At 49.3% G+C, this 16,201-nt stretch overlaps 1 protein-coding gene across 1 annotated transcript; it reads left to right on the top strand.

Annotated features, from left to right (window-relative positions):
- The first annotated feature begins 3,731 nt into the window (after nt 1–3,731).
- Nucleotides 3,732–15,799, top strand: LOC128300957 (PR domain zinc finger protein 1). The gene is made up of 6 exons (XM_053037220.1): nt 3,732–3,847; nt 9,793–10,014; nt 10,084–10,200; nt 11,277–11,315; nt 11,435–14,012; nt 14,080–15,799. The coding sequence occupies exons 1-6, from the start codon at nt 3,839–3,841 to the stop codon at nt 14,484–14,486; spliced, it is 3,372 nt and encodes a 1,123-aa protein (XP_052893180.1). The 5' UTR covers nt 3,732–3,838; the 3' UTR covers nt 14,487–15,799.
- The last annotated feature ends 402 nt before the right edge of the window (nt 15,800–16,201 follow it).

Consider the following 16,201-nt stretch of genomic DNA (forward strand, 5'->3'; position numbering starts at 1 on the left):
GTTTTTGCGCGTGTATGTATGCGTACAGTAACACCGCAGCAACTCCGGCGCTGCAGTTGTGTTGGGCCATGCACAGTAATGGAGCAGCATGGTGGTTCACGATAAAAACAAACCATTTAAGGAATCAACGAGCACGAGAGAACCTTCTCGTACGCTAGTGTGTGTGTGTGTGTTTGTGCTTTTTTTCCATTACTGTAAGCACACCGCTACCATTTACTTCCGGGAGTACAATTACATTATGTGTTTTCGCTTTCAGTAAAGCGGTGGTTGTAAATGTAACATAACACAATATACCCCCTTGTATGTAAAGCGAGTGAGCTTTTCTCCTCACTTTCGCATTTGGTCATGATAAATGGAATGCACATAATACAAAAAAAAAATGCCAACACATACGCCTCACGCGCCAGTAAAAACTGGACGGCGTAAGCTTATTCGGATTAAACCGGCAAGAGACAGTGACAAATGCCAAGGTTTACAGCACATTCCAGCCTTATCGCTCGGGATCGCGGGTGTGGAAAGGTTAAATATTTTTCCATCCACACCAATCGCCACGCACTGAGGTGCACCAATTAGAACCACCGTTGCGTTTGATTCATGCTCGTTGATTAGATTATGGCATCACGCGGCTGTGCGGCGTAAAGTCCAAATGAGTTGTGATTTTAATGACTGTTTACCTCGATTCGTTCGTTTTGTTTTGTAAAGCCGGGAATTGTTTTTGAACATCGAAACCGTAATAAGGGGGATTTTTTGATAGACAGATTTGATTTCGCTTGAAAATGGTGCTAAAGAAAACGTTAAACATTACCAGGAAGTGTTAGGAAATTATAGACTTTTGACAATATATTCTCGACCATTGGATGAAATCACGTAAATAAATGCCCGAAAGTGATTAACGGAAAAGGTTTCAAATCAACAATATCCTTATCAAATGGTTAAGCTCCTCTTTAGTTTTATCAATTTAACTATTTAAAAACAACGAAATTAGGAGAGAAGGAGCGATAAAAACTGATAAATAGCCTTTTAAAGATTTTATTTGCATAATGTGCTCCAGATCTGATGCATTTATAATCGACACGTGCAATAGATTACATAAGGCATGTTTGTTCCACCAAACACTCGATCGCACCTTAACCGTCGCCGACTCCCGGCATCCAGACGTTACGATCGGGAATAGTGTGGGATAATAAAGAAAAATAAAACTCACTTCAATTCCACTCACTTACACTCATATGCGATGGACACGCGAAACACTCTCGCATCCAGCTCGAGTTCCAGTAGTTACGCTGGTATGAGGGTGCCACGCGCCAAAGATCGTTGTAGGGAGTATTAGCAGCTGGAAGTGGTGGGAAGATGAGGCACCGAGCCGAGAGTAGCAAGTGATGCCAATTCAAAGCTACAATTGCGACTTGCGAGGGTGTGAAAAGAGGGGTTGGGGACTCATTAAACAAAAGTAGTGTTAGACACTACAGCAAGTTTAGCGTTACCTTGAACATTGTTGTTCAACACTTTCGTAACTCGTTTATCATGTCGTAACTTTACAAACCATGTCGAATACCTGGATTATATTTTAAGAAGTTTTTGAGTTCGTTCTACAGAATAGATAAGGAAAAAACACACATTAACTACAGTATAACACTTTTTTCCCACAAACTAATCAATCGTTCCAGTCAAAATGACTGATTCGGTTGTTCTAGTGACAGAGCGAGTATTTTATCGTTTTGAGTTGCTTCATGATTGGAACTAAATTTATCTTTACATTTAAAACGCCTTTACTTCAATTTTGTGAGAGTAATCATGTTTGTTTTTGAAAGGGAGTTGTGACTGGCCACACGACGACCCACCCCATCCGACACATACACGATATTAAATAGCATAGCTGAAGGACACCGATCGTTGTGTAAAACCGATTGAGATTTGCGACGTTACGAAACGGCTCGCAGAATGGGTCTAATCAGTGGCTTTAGCGCTGACAGCGAATTCAAATTCGCACACACGCACACACACAGGGACGCGCTAGAAAACAATGAGCCGCTAGCGACCAGAGATGACATTCGACGATCACGTGTAGGTCGACGGAAAACGTGACCACCCATCGCCCATCATCAGGTCCCGCGCGATTGTCGCCCGCTCGATCAAGTGCCGCCCGTGCCCATTGAGTGGCGACCCCGGGCGGTACACACTGTGTATGTGTACCATCCACAATACATTTCCTTATTGTTTGGTCCAATTGTTTACCTCCGGTGCTGGCAGGGCGGGATGAATGGTGATGGGTGCAGCGGTAGCGTCGATGCAACAACGCGCTTCTGATGCAATGGGCTTGAGAATTGAGAAAAATATTTACTTTCGCTTGTTGCGCCCGCCTCCAAGGCCTCCAATGGGGGATGAAACCTCAAGTGGAGCTCACACCACGCAAGTGCTATGTGGGGCAGGGAAGGGAGCGAGAAAGGGAAGGGGGATAGGGGTCACTTCCCCACCCGCACTAATCATCTTCACACTGCGTGCGCTGTCATCATGACCCTCGCGCCGGCACTCTCGCTAGACCCTTTTTCTAGCAAAGGCTCCCGGACATCGATGCAGTGCGGGATGGTTCATTTGTCCAGCTTTTGTTGATGTTGATGCTGTTGCTGCTACTGATAAGGGCCGTCTTACACAAAGGGCGATAGGTAGTGGTCGGAACCCTTTTACAGTGGCACCCTTCAAGCAAGAGTGAGAGATAGAGAGCGAGGGAAAGCGAGAGAAATGTGATGACCAAAACGGAGTGGGGATTGGAATCGAGCGGACACGGGGCAATAATATTAGAAATGCTCTTGTTGACATTGTGCCGCGTTTGCAAATCAAAAGTGCACTCTATCAGCCCGCTGGGCATGGTGCATCAATTGCTGGTGAGGTGCGCGATGCACGCGCCATTCTCGCTTTGACTAGCGAGACCGAAGCGTAAGCCCGAAGGGAATCTTTTGTTTACCCGTGAGACGAAAGAGAAGGAAGGAGCAGGAGGTTGGGGACGGTTTTTGCAAAAAAGTGAAACCGAACCAGTGTAAATTTCCGTGCCAACAGGGGCGAGGAGGCAGCGGAGATGGTCGTTTAGCGGCAAAAAAAAAGTCACTCCAGCTCGCGAGTTCCACCGCGCGTTGATAACGCCCCACGGGAAACCCTTATCCGGTATGCGCTAGTTGCAGTTGCAGTTGGCAGTATAAGTTTCGTATTCGCAACGTAAATAAAAGCAAATAATGGGAACGCAGCCGGGAATATGCTTTGCGGGATGCGGGTGTATGCATTCGAGCACCCGGCACTCACGGGCACTCACGATCCAGGGCCAATATTCTGCTCGATGCGAAGACGATCAGTTGCGCTGCGGTAACGTTGATCGTTAGGTGGCACTATTATACGTTCGTTACTTTGCATTTTCATTTGTTTGAGGTGGAAAACAACCAAGTGATTCCCAATAGCTGCTTTTAGGTTGAGCAAATAATCAAAAATAAGAAGGCCTATCGAGCATTGTCTATTTTTGAGTGTTTTTTGTTTTGGGTAAAATGTCGCTCAGGAAACATTCACCTTCATTTCTGTGGACGATAGCGTGTTGAAAGGAAAACAAGAGCAAAAGCTCTGTAGATTGCTCGCGTCATCACAGAAACGGCGACGCAATACAGAACAGTGAACAGTGAAAGTAAGTGCTTCCACCTCGCACCGCTCAACCCTTGATCAACCGTAATCTTCAAGCAATAGCAGCACAGCCGTATTAAGTCACAGTCTGGCAGGCTGCTTACCTTGCCCAAGTGGTTCGACCACTTGGTTAACCTCCATCAAACGCATCCACGGAAGGGAACGAAACGAAGAACCGATGCTCAAGGTCAGTGTGCAATAGAAAAGTGTATATCCAACCAACTACTTCGATAACGATAGCTCCTATCACCCTCACGAACGACCAACGTTGGGTAGATGTGTACGTGTATGTGTGTGCGAGGGCGAGAGAAAACGGTTTCCACTGTCACGTGCCTCCTCTGATTAGATCGTCCAGTGGAATGCAATACTCCCGCTGGTGGGTGGCGCGTGGATGAAATGCGTCCGCTTTGTTGAAGGTCGCTTATTGTTGGTCGCGGTAGGTGCAAATATGAGTACTTGAGTTTGACATCTACAGTAAACAGTGTACTCCCCATTTTATGACGCTCATAACAGCAACAATTTCACATTTTTAAATCTGTTTCAAACAAAAGGCTAGGCGCCTCCATCGAACACGTGTTTGATAAATTTGGGCTTTTAAACTATTTTAAATTGTTTTTTTTTTTTATCTTCTTGAATGCAATAAACGGCAACTGCATTAGCTTGAGTTGCATTGCAAGTGCATTGCCACCGATGCCATCATTCGCGGTCAGTTTGAAATATTGACGTACGCGTACACTTCCATTTTCTAATTCATTCGCATGCCGACGTGATCGTTCCGTTGCCGTCCCCCTAGTTGATCCTCATTGCGAGTGCATCATGTGAGGGGAGGAACTATTCGGGAAAGATATTCGGGAGATGCGGTGTGACCGGGCGACGGTTAACCTTGCGCCTAATTATAGCCCATAAAAAGTGGCCAGTCGGCCGGTCGAAACGGACTAGTGGTTGCGATCGTCTCTCGGGCCGCTCTCTGTACAACACATGCACACTACAGGCGGACATTATGCACTCGGCGCTGCAACTGATCAACTAAACCGCCGCCGCTGACAGTATAGTGGTGGAAACACACAGAGATTTCCAATTGACACGAACTTATAACAAACACCACAGCAAAGGAGCAGATTTTGCGCTCAAGGTTGGCAAACTGGCGGCGTGTTCAAGAAACATTTTCGAAGATATTTCTCCTTCTCGCTGTCGGACACGATTGCACTATTCGCACAGCAATAGGGCGGGTTTGTTCTGGATGCATTTGTTTGTTTGTAGGGATCTGATATCGAGAGTCCGACATATTCGGCGGGTGCAAACATACCGGATGGATGGGCGCGCGCTTTTTGCCAGTGTTTCCGCTTTGGCACCGAGCGCACGAAGGTGGGATGCGTTATTCCCTGCACCCCCCGCCGTGCTTTTCCGCCACCACAATCGTGGGTGCGTTTTCTCGGTGTGTCGCATCGTCGTATCGTCGATGGTGTGTTGTGCTTGTACGGGGGATGAACACCCCTGGGGCACGATACGTTTTGCCAGTACGGTATCGACTCGCGCGACGATTAGTTTCGACTGCCTTTGCTAAACAGACCGGGTGTGCATGTGTGTTTGTTTGTGTGTGTGTGTGCGCGCGTGTGTGTGTGTATACATTGATCGTTACAATGGTGCAATGCCGGCACAAACCTATGACAGCCGGTACGATCGTTAATTGCTTATTATTACTTGCTGATGGTACTGTTGCTTGAAGGTGCAACAAAAAAGTTTCATTTTGTGTAGAACGTGTTTTTTGTGCGAGAAAGCTGATATTGAGTGAAATTTATTGGAAGAAAAGTGAAAACAATATTTAACAATCAAAGAACCGTTTCGGTAAGCTCTACCTTTCTATAAGCGAATAAAACATTAACATATTACAAGCAATGTTTACAATAACCTTGTGCTAAAAAATATGAATACGAGAATAGAAAACTGCGTATGAATAATCATGAAAAGTGTCTAAAATTTGAACTTCTGTCTTAATTGATTTCTTATTTCTGAAAGCACAGTAATACGGGACTCCTATATGTGAATCACGAAACAAAATAAATTGAGAGAATACTTTTTAGTGGAAATTAAAAAAAAAAACTATTCACACATATAACTTTTAAAGCTTTTACAATTGTTTCAATCGTCATTTTCTTAGAAAAAGGAAAAATTTTCCAAGTTTTCCATCTAAATAAACTTTGTTTAGTCCTCAATAAACTCAATTCGTTCAATAATTTGCAATTATTCAAGAAACTGGCTTCGATTATGAATGTGTCCATCGGTTACCATTCATCACTGCACCGCTGCACTTCACTTGCATAACGCTACTTCCTCCCACTGGCCCTCCCATCTCCATCATTCATGCTCACATGATTCGATGTTTCGCCTAACCTTCACTTTTCGCGTACGTTCAGCGTGCAAATTCTGTTCCGCCATCATCTATCTGTCATCCTGCCATGATCGACGGTGGGAAATAGGGGAAGGAAACCGGTGTAACACCGTGCAGGCGGAAACGTCGGGTGAAAAACTACAGGTTTTACCCGACCGCTGCAAACTTGAAAACGGTCATTCAACGATAGGGCTTTGAAACATCCCCAACCTTGATCGTACGATCACCGTTCAGGTTTGCGGTTTTTTTTGGCAAAGTCTCGCACCGTGCCAAGGGAGGGAGGGGTGCAGCATCCGCCAAAAGGGGCGGGGTGAAAATTCGCATCAAGATGGCGACACGGCGTGCACGCACACACCGCCGAATCCTGAGGAAAAGTCTGGCTGTGATTCGGGGTGAGTTAGAGCTCCCCTAGTCAAGGGATGGAAACGGGGGGATTCGAGATCACCGGAAAGGGACGAGGAACGAGATCACAAACGGGGGGCTGAAGAATTTAGTGAAGGTTTTTCCTGTTTGGCTACGGTTTCGGGTGCATTGCGCGGGTGCTTCCCTGGTGCGCGAGTTGGTGCTTCCCAGGTTGATCGCTGCGGAAAGTCTAGCGACAGAACGAACCGTCGATCGGCCGATGTCGAACGTGGGCCCTGCGTTTGTGAATGTCTGCGCGGGTATCGTTGGCACTCATTCGCTCTCGCTGCGTTGTATATTTACCCCGCAGTGCAATAGTGTACCATTGCATAGTGCATTGATACGACGAGCGGGACGAGATAGAGGGGGGGGGGGGTGGGTGGTTGCTAAAAATAAAGTGATGAAAGTTTATTAGGAATCTCAATTGCCGCTGACCGGTTGGACGCAATTTGCATTACGAGCCAGTGCACCCTTTACGACCCTTAACACACACACACCTCCTCCTTTCTCCCGATCTTCCCCTCTAATGCCCGGTTTAAATGAAAAGCCGATGGCAAATGTATTTTTGGTGTTATGGGAGGCACTTTTAGCAGCATCAACAAACGCTTAATGATGCGGTTAAGCGTACAGCAGGGTAAAAGTAAAATGTAGCCTAGCAACAGTAACGAAAAAAAAACACACAACAACCAACAGTGAATTGTTTTGTTTTCGTTGACAGGATAAAAGAACATTCCGAGACACAAAGAAAGCAGTTTCGGTGAGCTTTTCATTTCAATTGGCGATTGTTTATGCGCAGGCAGATACCAAGCAGGCGGTGGCTGCTTGGTGGCTGTAGCACTGTGGAATCCCTCGTTTGATGCTGAAGCGAGTCGGAAAATCTATCCAAAGCGAGAGTGAAATGGTGGAAAAATAATTTAAAAAATAAACAACCACAGACACTTCCGGCTGTTCGTCGTAGCGCTCGGGAAGCACTTTCCATGTTTGGGAGCACTGTTTTGAGTGAAAAAACAGTTCGCTCTCTCTCTCTCTATCGCTCTCTAGGATGCTGCACTGAGAGTGCCATTCGGAGAGTTCCGATCTCATCTCCGGTGCATATCCTTTATGGGGGGAGGATTCGAACCGAACGCGATAGCGCGCGGATGTCTGCATCCCGGACCTATCCCAACAAACACTTGTGCTGTCTCACTCTCGCCCGAACTGCGAAACTGCGAGCCAGGAGCGGTTACCGAGAAAAGGGACATTAAAACGGGGCACTGTGGACAGCCAAACAGGACTCTGCCAGTGAAAACTGGGTCAGTAGTGGAGGTGTTTTCGGCTCTCGGTCGGTCGTTCGGTACGGTGAGTGTGTGTGCCCATACCCATGGCATCCGCTTCCGCTGCCCTAGCACGGATGCTGTCGTTTCGCTTCTGTCAAAATGAGAGCAAGACATTTACCATCCCGCCCGTCCGACATCCGGCCGGTTCCTGCCCAACCCGGGACAGGCTTCGGAAGTGTGTGTGTGTGGATCGATCGTGTCGTGTTTTAAAGCGTTACCGCTTCCGCGATGAAGCAGTACGTCAGGTTTTTATACGCCTTTCGGCTGGATTGTGTGACATTTGTCGTCCGGTTTTTAAAAAGTGCGTACGCTGGTGGATGCGCTGCAGCGCTGGTGTGAAAGCCTCACAACACACGAGCACACACGTTTGCAGTTGGAAGCGGATATTTCCATTTCGTTTGAAGCATGTTTGATGTGGCTAGGGTGGCTTTAGGGTGTGTATTGTAATTGGGAAGTGTGAAAGTTGGGCGAAAATGCCGAGCGCTGTCCAATGCTACTGCCAACCGTGGGTGGGTGTACCGGCAGTGTTGTGCGGAACGTTGAAATGTGGTTTGATGCATCGTTCTGCAGTGTCGTTGCATAAGTGAGCTGGAAGGAATCGGGGTAGTCCGTTTGCGTGATATCCTTGAAATTCTATATAAACTCCACACAAGTTTTCTTTCCTTTTTTAAAAAAGAAAAGCTCTCCATGAGCGATAAGTTAAAAAGGACCTTCCGTTGGGCAAAAAAGAAAAACGCACACACACACTATGGATATTTGTTTTTTTTTGTTTTGCTTTTGTGACGGAGTGCGACTGGGGCTAGCGTGATGGGTGACGGTGCCAGTGTAATGGGTGACGAGTTTAATTTCGTCTGACCTTTGATATTTCACTTTCATTCGCGCTGGTGTAAATCAGTCAACTAGCAAACGGGAAGTTTCTACACGATATCACATATATCTTGAAGGTGGAGTGCACCACCGAAAAGGGTGGTCAGTGTGTTTTACACCGTGCAACGGGAAATAGCATTGCAGCCACGGAATACCCCAATAGGGTAGCTACGGGGGAGAGGAAAAAAAAAACCAGGACACCGTTTTCCGTGCTAATCTGGTTGGGAAATCGTACCGAATCGATAAATTACGCTTCTGCAGTAGACGCGTCGGATACTTCACCACGCAAAATGGGGCTGCTACGTAACGAGTGCCACCAACTTCACCAGACTCCCCACCCCTCATGTGGGAGTTCTTGTCGCGACCACGGACAATAGGGAAAGAGTAAAACTGCAGTTTTTCATTCTCATCCCCACCCCCTCCCCCTCGAATAAGGAAATTTGTCCGAGGGGAGGGAGGGAGGTAGGGGGCGCTGGAATGCATCCGAGCGTCACTCGAGAAGCGCATACGCGCTCACCACATTTCGTGCTGCTGCATCAGGATTAGAGGGATTGCATAACTGCTGGCTCGTGCTGGCTCGCTCACACATTCGCTTCCTGCTCGGCAATCCTTCCTTCTCACACACACACACATCAACCTTAATGGGGTTTCCCTCTCTAGCTCACACACGCACTCGGTGTGGATCGGTGCTGACCTTGAGTCGGGATTTTTCATACCCCCCTCACCGGGATCTCTCCTCCCTCCCCCCCCATCTCTCAAAAGCCCGCAACCTATATACGCGTCGCTCTCTGCAAGGACGCTCAAACGGATTGGACATCCGCATCGTACGCTCATCGGCGATGCATCCTTTCACTGGCACTTCACCTTGAGACAACAAAGCCAAAACGCGAGCTAGGTGTGGAGGATGCACGACGCCATTTTTCCGCCTGCTATGCTGGAGGGGGGTGGGGGAGTGCTGGATGGATGACGTACAGGTGGAAAAGTTGCAATCGATTCTTGCTTGTGTGACGCCTTTATCTGAGCGGATGGTCCTCGCTACCGCCCGTTAACTAGCGATACCAGTTAGCCCACCACCGACTCTTTGTGGACACGCACACACACACACATGAACACGTAAACTAATTAGTATTCCTTTCTTCTCCTCCTTCCTTTCAGCAGTTAATCAAAATGTCTGGAGCGAATCCCCCTCGAAGCGTTACGCCAAACGCGCAGCAGGACTACGATGTTACGCGTATGCGAGAGGAAGACTTCGAGCGGCTGGCCGTCTACATCGTGCCGGATATGCCCTGCGAGAAGGGTGTACCGGGACGGGCGGAAAAGACACTGCCCCGCAGCCTGACGCTCAAACCCTCCCTCGTCCTATCGACGCCCACATCCACGGTAAGGTGTCGCGGTGTCTGTTGTGTGTGTGCAGTCCCCTAACCTCGTTCGCTTCTTTCTCTTCCACAGACTGAAGGGGTGTGGAGTACGGGTGTCATCCCACGGGGTACCCGATTCGGTCCGTTCGAGGGTGTCCGCACACCGAGCCATCCCAGTGACAAACAGCTCTGGCGGTACTTTTGGAGGGTAAGTGTTCTTCGGATCGAACTGGTTCTTCGTGCATAGAGTACAACTAGGACAAAGGAATCTTGCGCTGTCCTCTGGCTGTTCTGGCCTTTCTCTGTCTATTTGGTCACTTTGTTCCAAGATTTGGCGGTGGTGGTGGGTTTCACTTATAGAAAGTATTGCTTTGGTGTCGATCGGAAAAGTAATGCCCAAAGCGCACGCAATACGCTTGAATTGTTTTCCATTCGCATGTACTCAAGAGCTTTCTCTGTATTTAGGCAAAAATGTTATAAATAGTTTCACCAACTTCAAACTCTTCTTAAAAAAAAAGGCGAATACGCCCGTCTGCAGTTTTTATTTCGTGTAAATAAAGCATTCAGATGCCATTTTGCTGCAACATTGGACCTACCTCACTACGCAGCGGAGCGGGTTGCAGTCTCTCGTTACGATTTTTCCTTTCTGTCGATTGACGGATGTGTCGCCAGCTCTCTGTTTCCCCACACGCAACCCTCTCTCCAAAAACACAAAAGCGCCATAAGGAAACGGTTTTCCGCGCTCTCGCATTCGCGTTAGTGGAAAAAAGAGAGCGAGAGAGAGCGGCACCAAAACCAAACACCAAACAAATGGAGAGCAAATTCTAAAGCATAATGCAGACGGTGCCTTTTCTTGGGAAGTTGGGGGGTTAACTTTCGCCGCCATTTCTTTGTTGTCGCGGAAGACGTTTTGCTGATATTATTGTACTGACCCACTCGGTCGGTTCGTCTTTGTTGTCGGTTGTCTGGGAGGATCTTTTATATCCATTATGCTTAATGCTGTAGAATAAAACCCAATCGTACTCTTCCAGTTGTACAGCGAACAGAATAATAGTCCTTAATATAGTCGTTGAGCAAACTTTGTCTATAATCTATATTTTCTCTTTATGTTTCTTTCTTTTTCCATAACATCAACTTCCTGCTTCTCGTGTCAACTGACGTGTACAAAAAATAAAAACAAAAAACCAAAACCAAATCACAAACAAACAATCAACTCTAATTCTGAACCTCTAACCCTCAACCGGTCACCTTATCGCCATCTAACCCATAACTAAACCGGTGCAGGTGCAGGAACTGCGACATGTTTCCTACGGGAATATCAAGGTACTTATGAACACGATTTGCAATGTAGATAAGATGCGGTAAAGCTTCCAACCGAGTCTTCAATCTCTTGAGCGAAATGGTCGACCTCTTCAATGGAATCTTTTCCTCTTGATTTGCAGATATTCAAGGACAGTGATTTCTACTATCTGGACGGATCGGACACGGCACAGTCGAACTGGATGCGGTACGTGGCGTCCGCGTACAGCTTCTCGGTGATGAATCTGGTCGCGTGCCAGCATCAGGAACACATCTACTTCTACACGATACGCGACATCATGCCGAACGAGGAGCTGATGGTGTGGTACTGTCGCGACTTTGCCAAGCGGCTCGGGTACGACATCGATCCGGAGCGGGCGACCTACTCGATCTGCCGCGAGGAGGTGGTGAAGAAGACGTACAAGCAACCCGTCCCACCGGAGGTGGCCTACAACCATGTGAAGCACGTGATGGGCCTCTACCTGCCGGCGATGGTACGCAGTACGCCCACGCCGAGTCCTTCGCCACCTGCGCCCCCAACCAGTGGTCATGTTCCTTCCGCCAAGCATCACGCGCTGCACCAGACGGTTCTGCGGGAGCCCCGGAATGGGGGGTCCGTGCCGGTGGGTGCAGCAGCTGGAGCCGAGGAGTCGCTGCGGGACCGATCCCCAATACGCATTGTGATTCGCGAGCAGAGTCCACTGCTGCGGGAAAGCGTGAAGGAGGTGGACGCAGACTCACCAATCTCGCAGACGAAGGAGACCGCCTACGAGCATCAGCTGACGCCGAACGACGGATCGGTACGGTCGGATGAGGGATACCACAGCAATGGGTACCATGAGGATGGGTTCACACCACCGGAGGATTCGAGCGATAGCGAAAGCGAACACAACTACGTGCTGGACTGCTCGAAGAAGGCGATCGAACCGAAGGAGACGAGCGTGGGACAGCACAAGGTGAGCACGACCGAGCCGTGCGACAAGAACGAGTACCGGAAGGTAAAAATGAAGATGCCGCTCAAGTACGAGTTCAAGAACAACAGCAAGAACTTCAAGGTGGAACCCGAGCTGGAGGCAACCGAGCGGGAGGTGGAGGCCGTGGCAACGATTGGGCCGGTGAGTGCGGAACCGATCGGGACGGGTATGCGCGAGGTAACACCTGCTACGAGTACCGTGATTGTGCTGGACACAACACCGGAGACAGTTGTGGTCCCGCTGACGAAGAGCTATTACGAGGCCGAGCCAACGTCAACGTCACCGGCGACCTTCATCCGCTATACACCGCCGAGCTCGAGCTCGATCCTGGAGACGATCCTGACCGGCAGCAGTCGGGCACCGTCCGCCGATGATCCACACCGGCGGCAGCCGAACGCGACACCGCCGCCGACCTCCCCAACCGAGATGGCCTACTCGTACAAGAAGTCGCAACGCTACGGAACCGCCTGCAGTCCGGACTCAAGCTCCCAGAATCCGGCGCCCGAACCACCCGAGCCCACCGCACGATCTCAACCCCTCGAGCAGGAACCGAAGGAGGCGGAACACGCGGAACTCGCCCACCATTTGCCCCATCACCATCTCCACCATCACCCGCACCATCACCACCTGCATCATGCGCAGCATCAGCAACCGCACCAGAGCAGCCCGTACCACCTGGGACACGATCGGCTGCACGATCGAGAAGAGGCGGCTCCGTCTCCATCACCCTCACCGCTCGTCTATCCCGGCGAGCACCATCATCTGCATCCGCATCATCCGCATCACAGTGCGCACCATCCGCAGCACCACCACAGGACCCACTCGCCCGTCCCGTACGAGTCGCCGGTACCGAGCTACAGCAGCAGCAGTATCTACGCGGCATCGAACGGGTCGGCTAGTGTGATCAATAGCGCTTCCAGCTCCACCTACAGTCCGCCACTGAACGGGGGACACTACGAGAGACTGACGACATCGTCGACCACCCCGATGCGCACGGTATCGCCGGGTGTGCCCAGCGGTCCGCCCGGACCACCGCAACCGTCCGGGTTCGTGCAGCTCCAATCCAAAGGTCAGCTCCCACTTGGACATCCGCTGATGCAGCCGCTGACACCGCTCACGCACATGTCCCCCGGGCGCACGTCACCACCGAGCAGTCTCAGCCCGGACGGGGGTTCGTACAGCCGCAGCGGCAGTCCCATGAGTCCGGGAAGTCCCAACTCGCGCGGTTACCGGAGTCTCCCCTATCCGCTGCGCAAACGGGACGGCAAGATGCACTACGAGTGTAACGTGTGCAGCAAAACTTTCGGCCAGCTGTCCAACCTGAAGGTCCACCTGCGGACACACTCCGGCGAGCGGCCGTTCAAGTGCAACGTCTGCACGAAGTCCTTCACGCAGTTGGCCCACCTGCAGAAGCATCATCTGGTGCATACGGGCGAGAAGCCGCACCAGTGCGACATCTGCAAGAAGCGGTTCTCGTCCACGTCCAACCTGAAGACGCACCTGCGTCTGCACAGTGGCCAGAAGCCGTACGCGTGCGATCTGTGCCCGCAGAAGTTTACCCAGTTCGTGCACCTGAAGCTGCACAAGCGGCTGCACACGAACGACCGGCCGTACGTGTGCCAGGGCTGTGATAAGAAGTACATCAGCGCGTCCGGGTTGCGGACGCACTGGAAGACGACCAGCTGCAAGCCGAACAATCTGGAGGAGGAGCTGGCGATGGCCGCAGCGGCCACGTCCGAGTGTTTAGGTAAGTTGCCCTTTGTGGTCGGCGGAACTTCCATCATGACTTAATGTGGCTTCTCCCACCCGCACAGATAAGGATGGCCAGCCGGATGGTGAAGGTGGTCGCGAGTTCTACGAGATGTCTCACCTTCCAGCAACGACCTCCTCCTCCTCCGCCCAATCTCAGTCCGCCGCTCACCCGCACCACCCACACCCGGGAATGGCGCATCACCATGCCGAGCAGGTCATACACAAGGTGTCGGCGGGCAAGATCCAGCAGCATGCGAACGGAACGGGTACCAGCAACAACAACAGCCCGAACAGTACCAACCACAATCTACCGTCGTCGCCCCATCTGCACTACGGTGGACATCTGGTGCAAACGGCTCCGAACGGTGCGGGACCGGGTGGGTCGTCGGCATCTTCCCAGCACGAGCCCCCCGCGAGCCGCCCGAGTGTGATCGAGTCCAGCCAGCCGATGGTGATCGAGTGTACGTAGCGCGGTGTGATACGACTCTTGGGGCAATCCCGCCTATGAGTGAGTGCTGAACCTAACCGAGATTGAGCGATAGCGCTGTCGAAACAAAGCATATATTTATTGTTCCGTGTGTGCGGGGAAGATTGACGCTCTTCTTCTTGTTTTGAGTTTTTTTTTAACTAATGAGCATCACTGAGCATAAGAAGTCGCAATCGAGGATGGAAGCCGTGGGGGCCGCGTAATACTATTAAGCTGTTAGCGGTATACTATTAAGTGGTCTTAAGCAAAAAAAACGTAACTTATCCAGTTAGGTGTAACGAGTTGTTTTGAAGCAGGCTGGCGCATGTAAATAATGGCTGTAATTGCATCCGTGGGGTGTTGTCGCCGGGATGTCCCCGACCTAGGTTCGAATTTGTGATCAAAATTTGTTTTTTGTGTCCCCAAGGGCAAGAAGGGGAAGGGGAAGGTAATTTGTTGCCGTCGCCGTACCCCCCCTAGCCCAATAAGACTCCCAGCGTTTTATGCGTGCAAACTACGAGAGGGCTACCCCGAGATATACATATAAGCGTAAGATCTACATAATTAGCAAAACGAAACGCATCAAAGATCAAAATTGAAGTCTGATAGCAATTAGGGATATTTAGGTTGTTCGTTCGTTTCGCAATCGCTCGTCGGTTTTCCCGCGCCGCCCGGTCGTTGCCCGGTGGGCGCGGGGTCACGGGCCAAACGCTCGAACCACTCGACTGACTGATAGTTTTCCTTGCAGGTGCAGCACGCGGGAAGCGTGGGTCACCACCGCTGTAACGTACGATTTACCTGTGACAGTGTTTTTGTCTCGCATTGTTCCGTTTCCGTTGGGTTTTCTCTTTCGGTGTAATATTCGTTCCCGGAAAGGAAAACTAGGATCTAGGTGTAAGTGAGAATGGCCTGGGGTGACCTTTAGCAACACACACATATACGAGTGAATTTGAATGCACGCGGGGCGTTGGTGGGTGAAGATGTTTACTATTAAGCATACCTTAAACTAAACTACACGATACACACATATACACACAATCCAACACACACAAACATAAATACAAACAGAGAGAGAGAGAAGGGTGGATGGATGTAATTGAAAATTACGATTCACAATTTAGCTGAAGATCGGTGCTTTTTCAATACCAGCGCATTCAGGGCAGAGGTTTCGTCCTTTGCCTTGGATCGCGGTACTAATACTATTACTCAGAGTTAAGATTTAGATTAATGAATAAAATTATATCAAAAAATTGAGATGAGTAAGGCAAAAACACAGCAACAAATTTATAAAAGTAACTGGAGTAGGAGGGCAGTAAGTAAGGGAAAGCGCGTGGAAAACAGTTAAGAGAAAAGAAGAAAAAGAAAACATATATAAAAAGAAGAAAAAAAAAACAAGAAATATACGTTGGTGCTAAAAACGAGGAAAGGAGGAAGATGAACAGTAAGTAAAACAGAGCAAGGATATTACAGCTACGATTAAAAGCATTACCCTTAACGCCCTTGTTCTGTAAGAGCAACATTAAACATAAAGCAGAAAAGGAAAACCAGAAATATCAAGTCAAGCGGAAGGGATATGAACAGATTATACAAATTAAACAAACAAAATAAAACAAATTAACAAAACGCATAAAGCAAAGCAGAATGCTAAACCGTGTAGGAATTTGCTAGAATTGGATGCTCTTTTTTCCTAACCCAGAAAACAAGTTTAGAGGCAGAGT

This window comes from Anopheles moucheti, chromosome 3 (genome assembly GCF_943734755.1).
Source record: "Anopheles moucheti chromosome 3, idAnoMoucSN_F20_07, whole genome shotgun sequence".
NCBI classification, from domain to species: Eukaryota; Metazoa; Arthropoda; class Insecta; order Diptera; family Culicidae; genus Anopheles; species Anopheles moucheti.

Bases quoted from the DNA above. Each gene is read 5' to 3' on its own strand.
- LOC128300957 (XM_053037220.1), top strand. The intron at 10,201-11,276 runs GTAAGTGTTCTT...AAACCGGTGCAG, and splicing joins TCTGGCGGTACTTTTGGAGG to GTGCAGGAACTGCGACATGT. The intron at 14,013-14,079 runs GTAAGTTGCCCT...CCACCCGCACAG, and splicing joins GGCCACGTCCGAGTGTTTAG to ATAAGGATGGCCAGCCGGAT.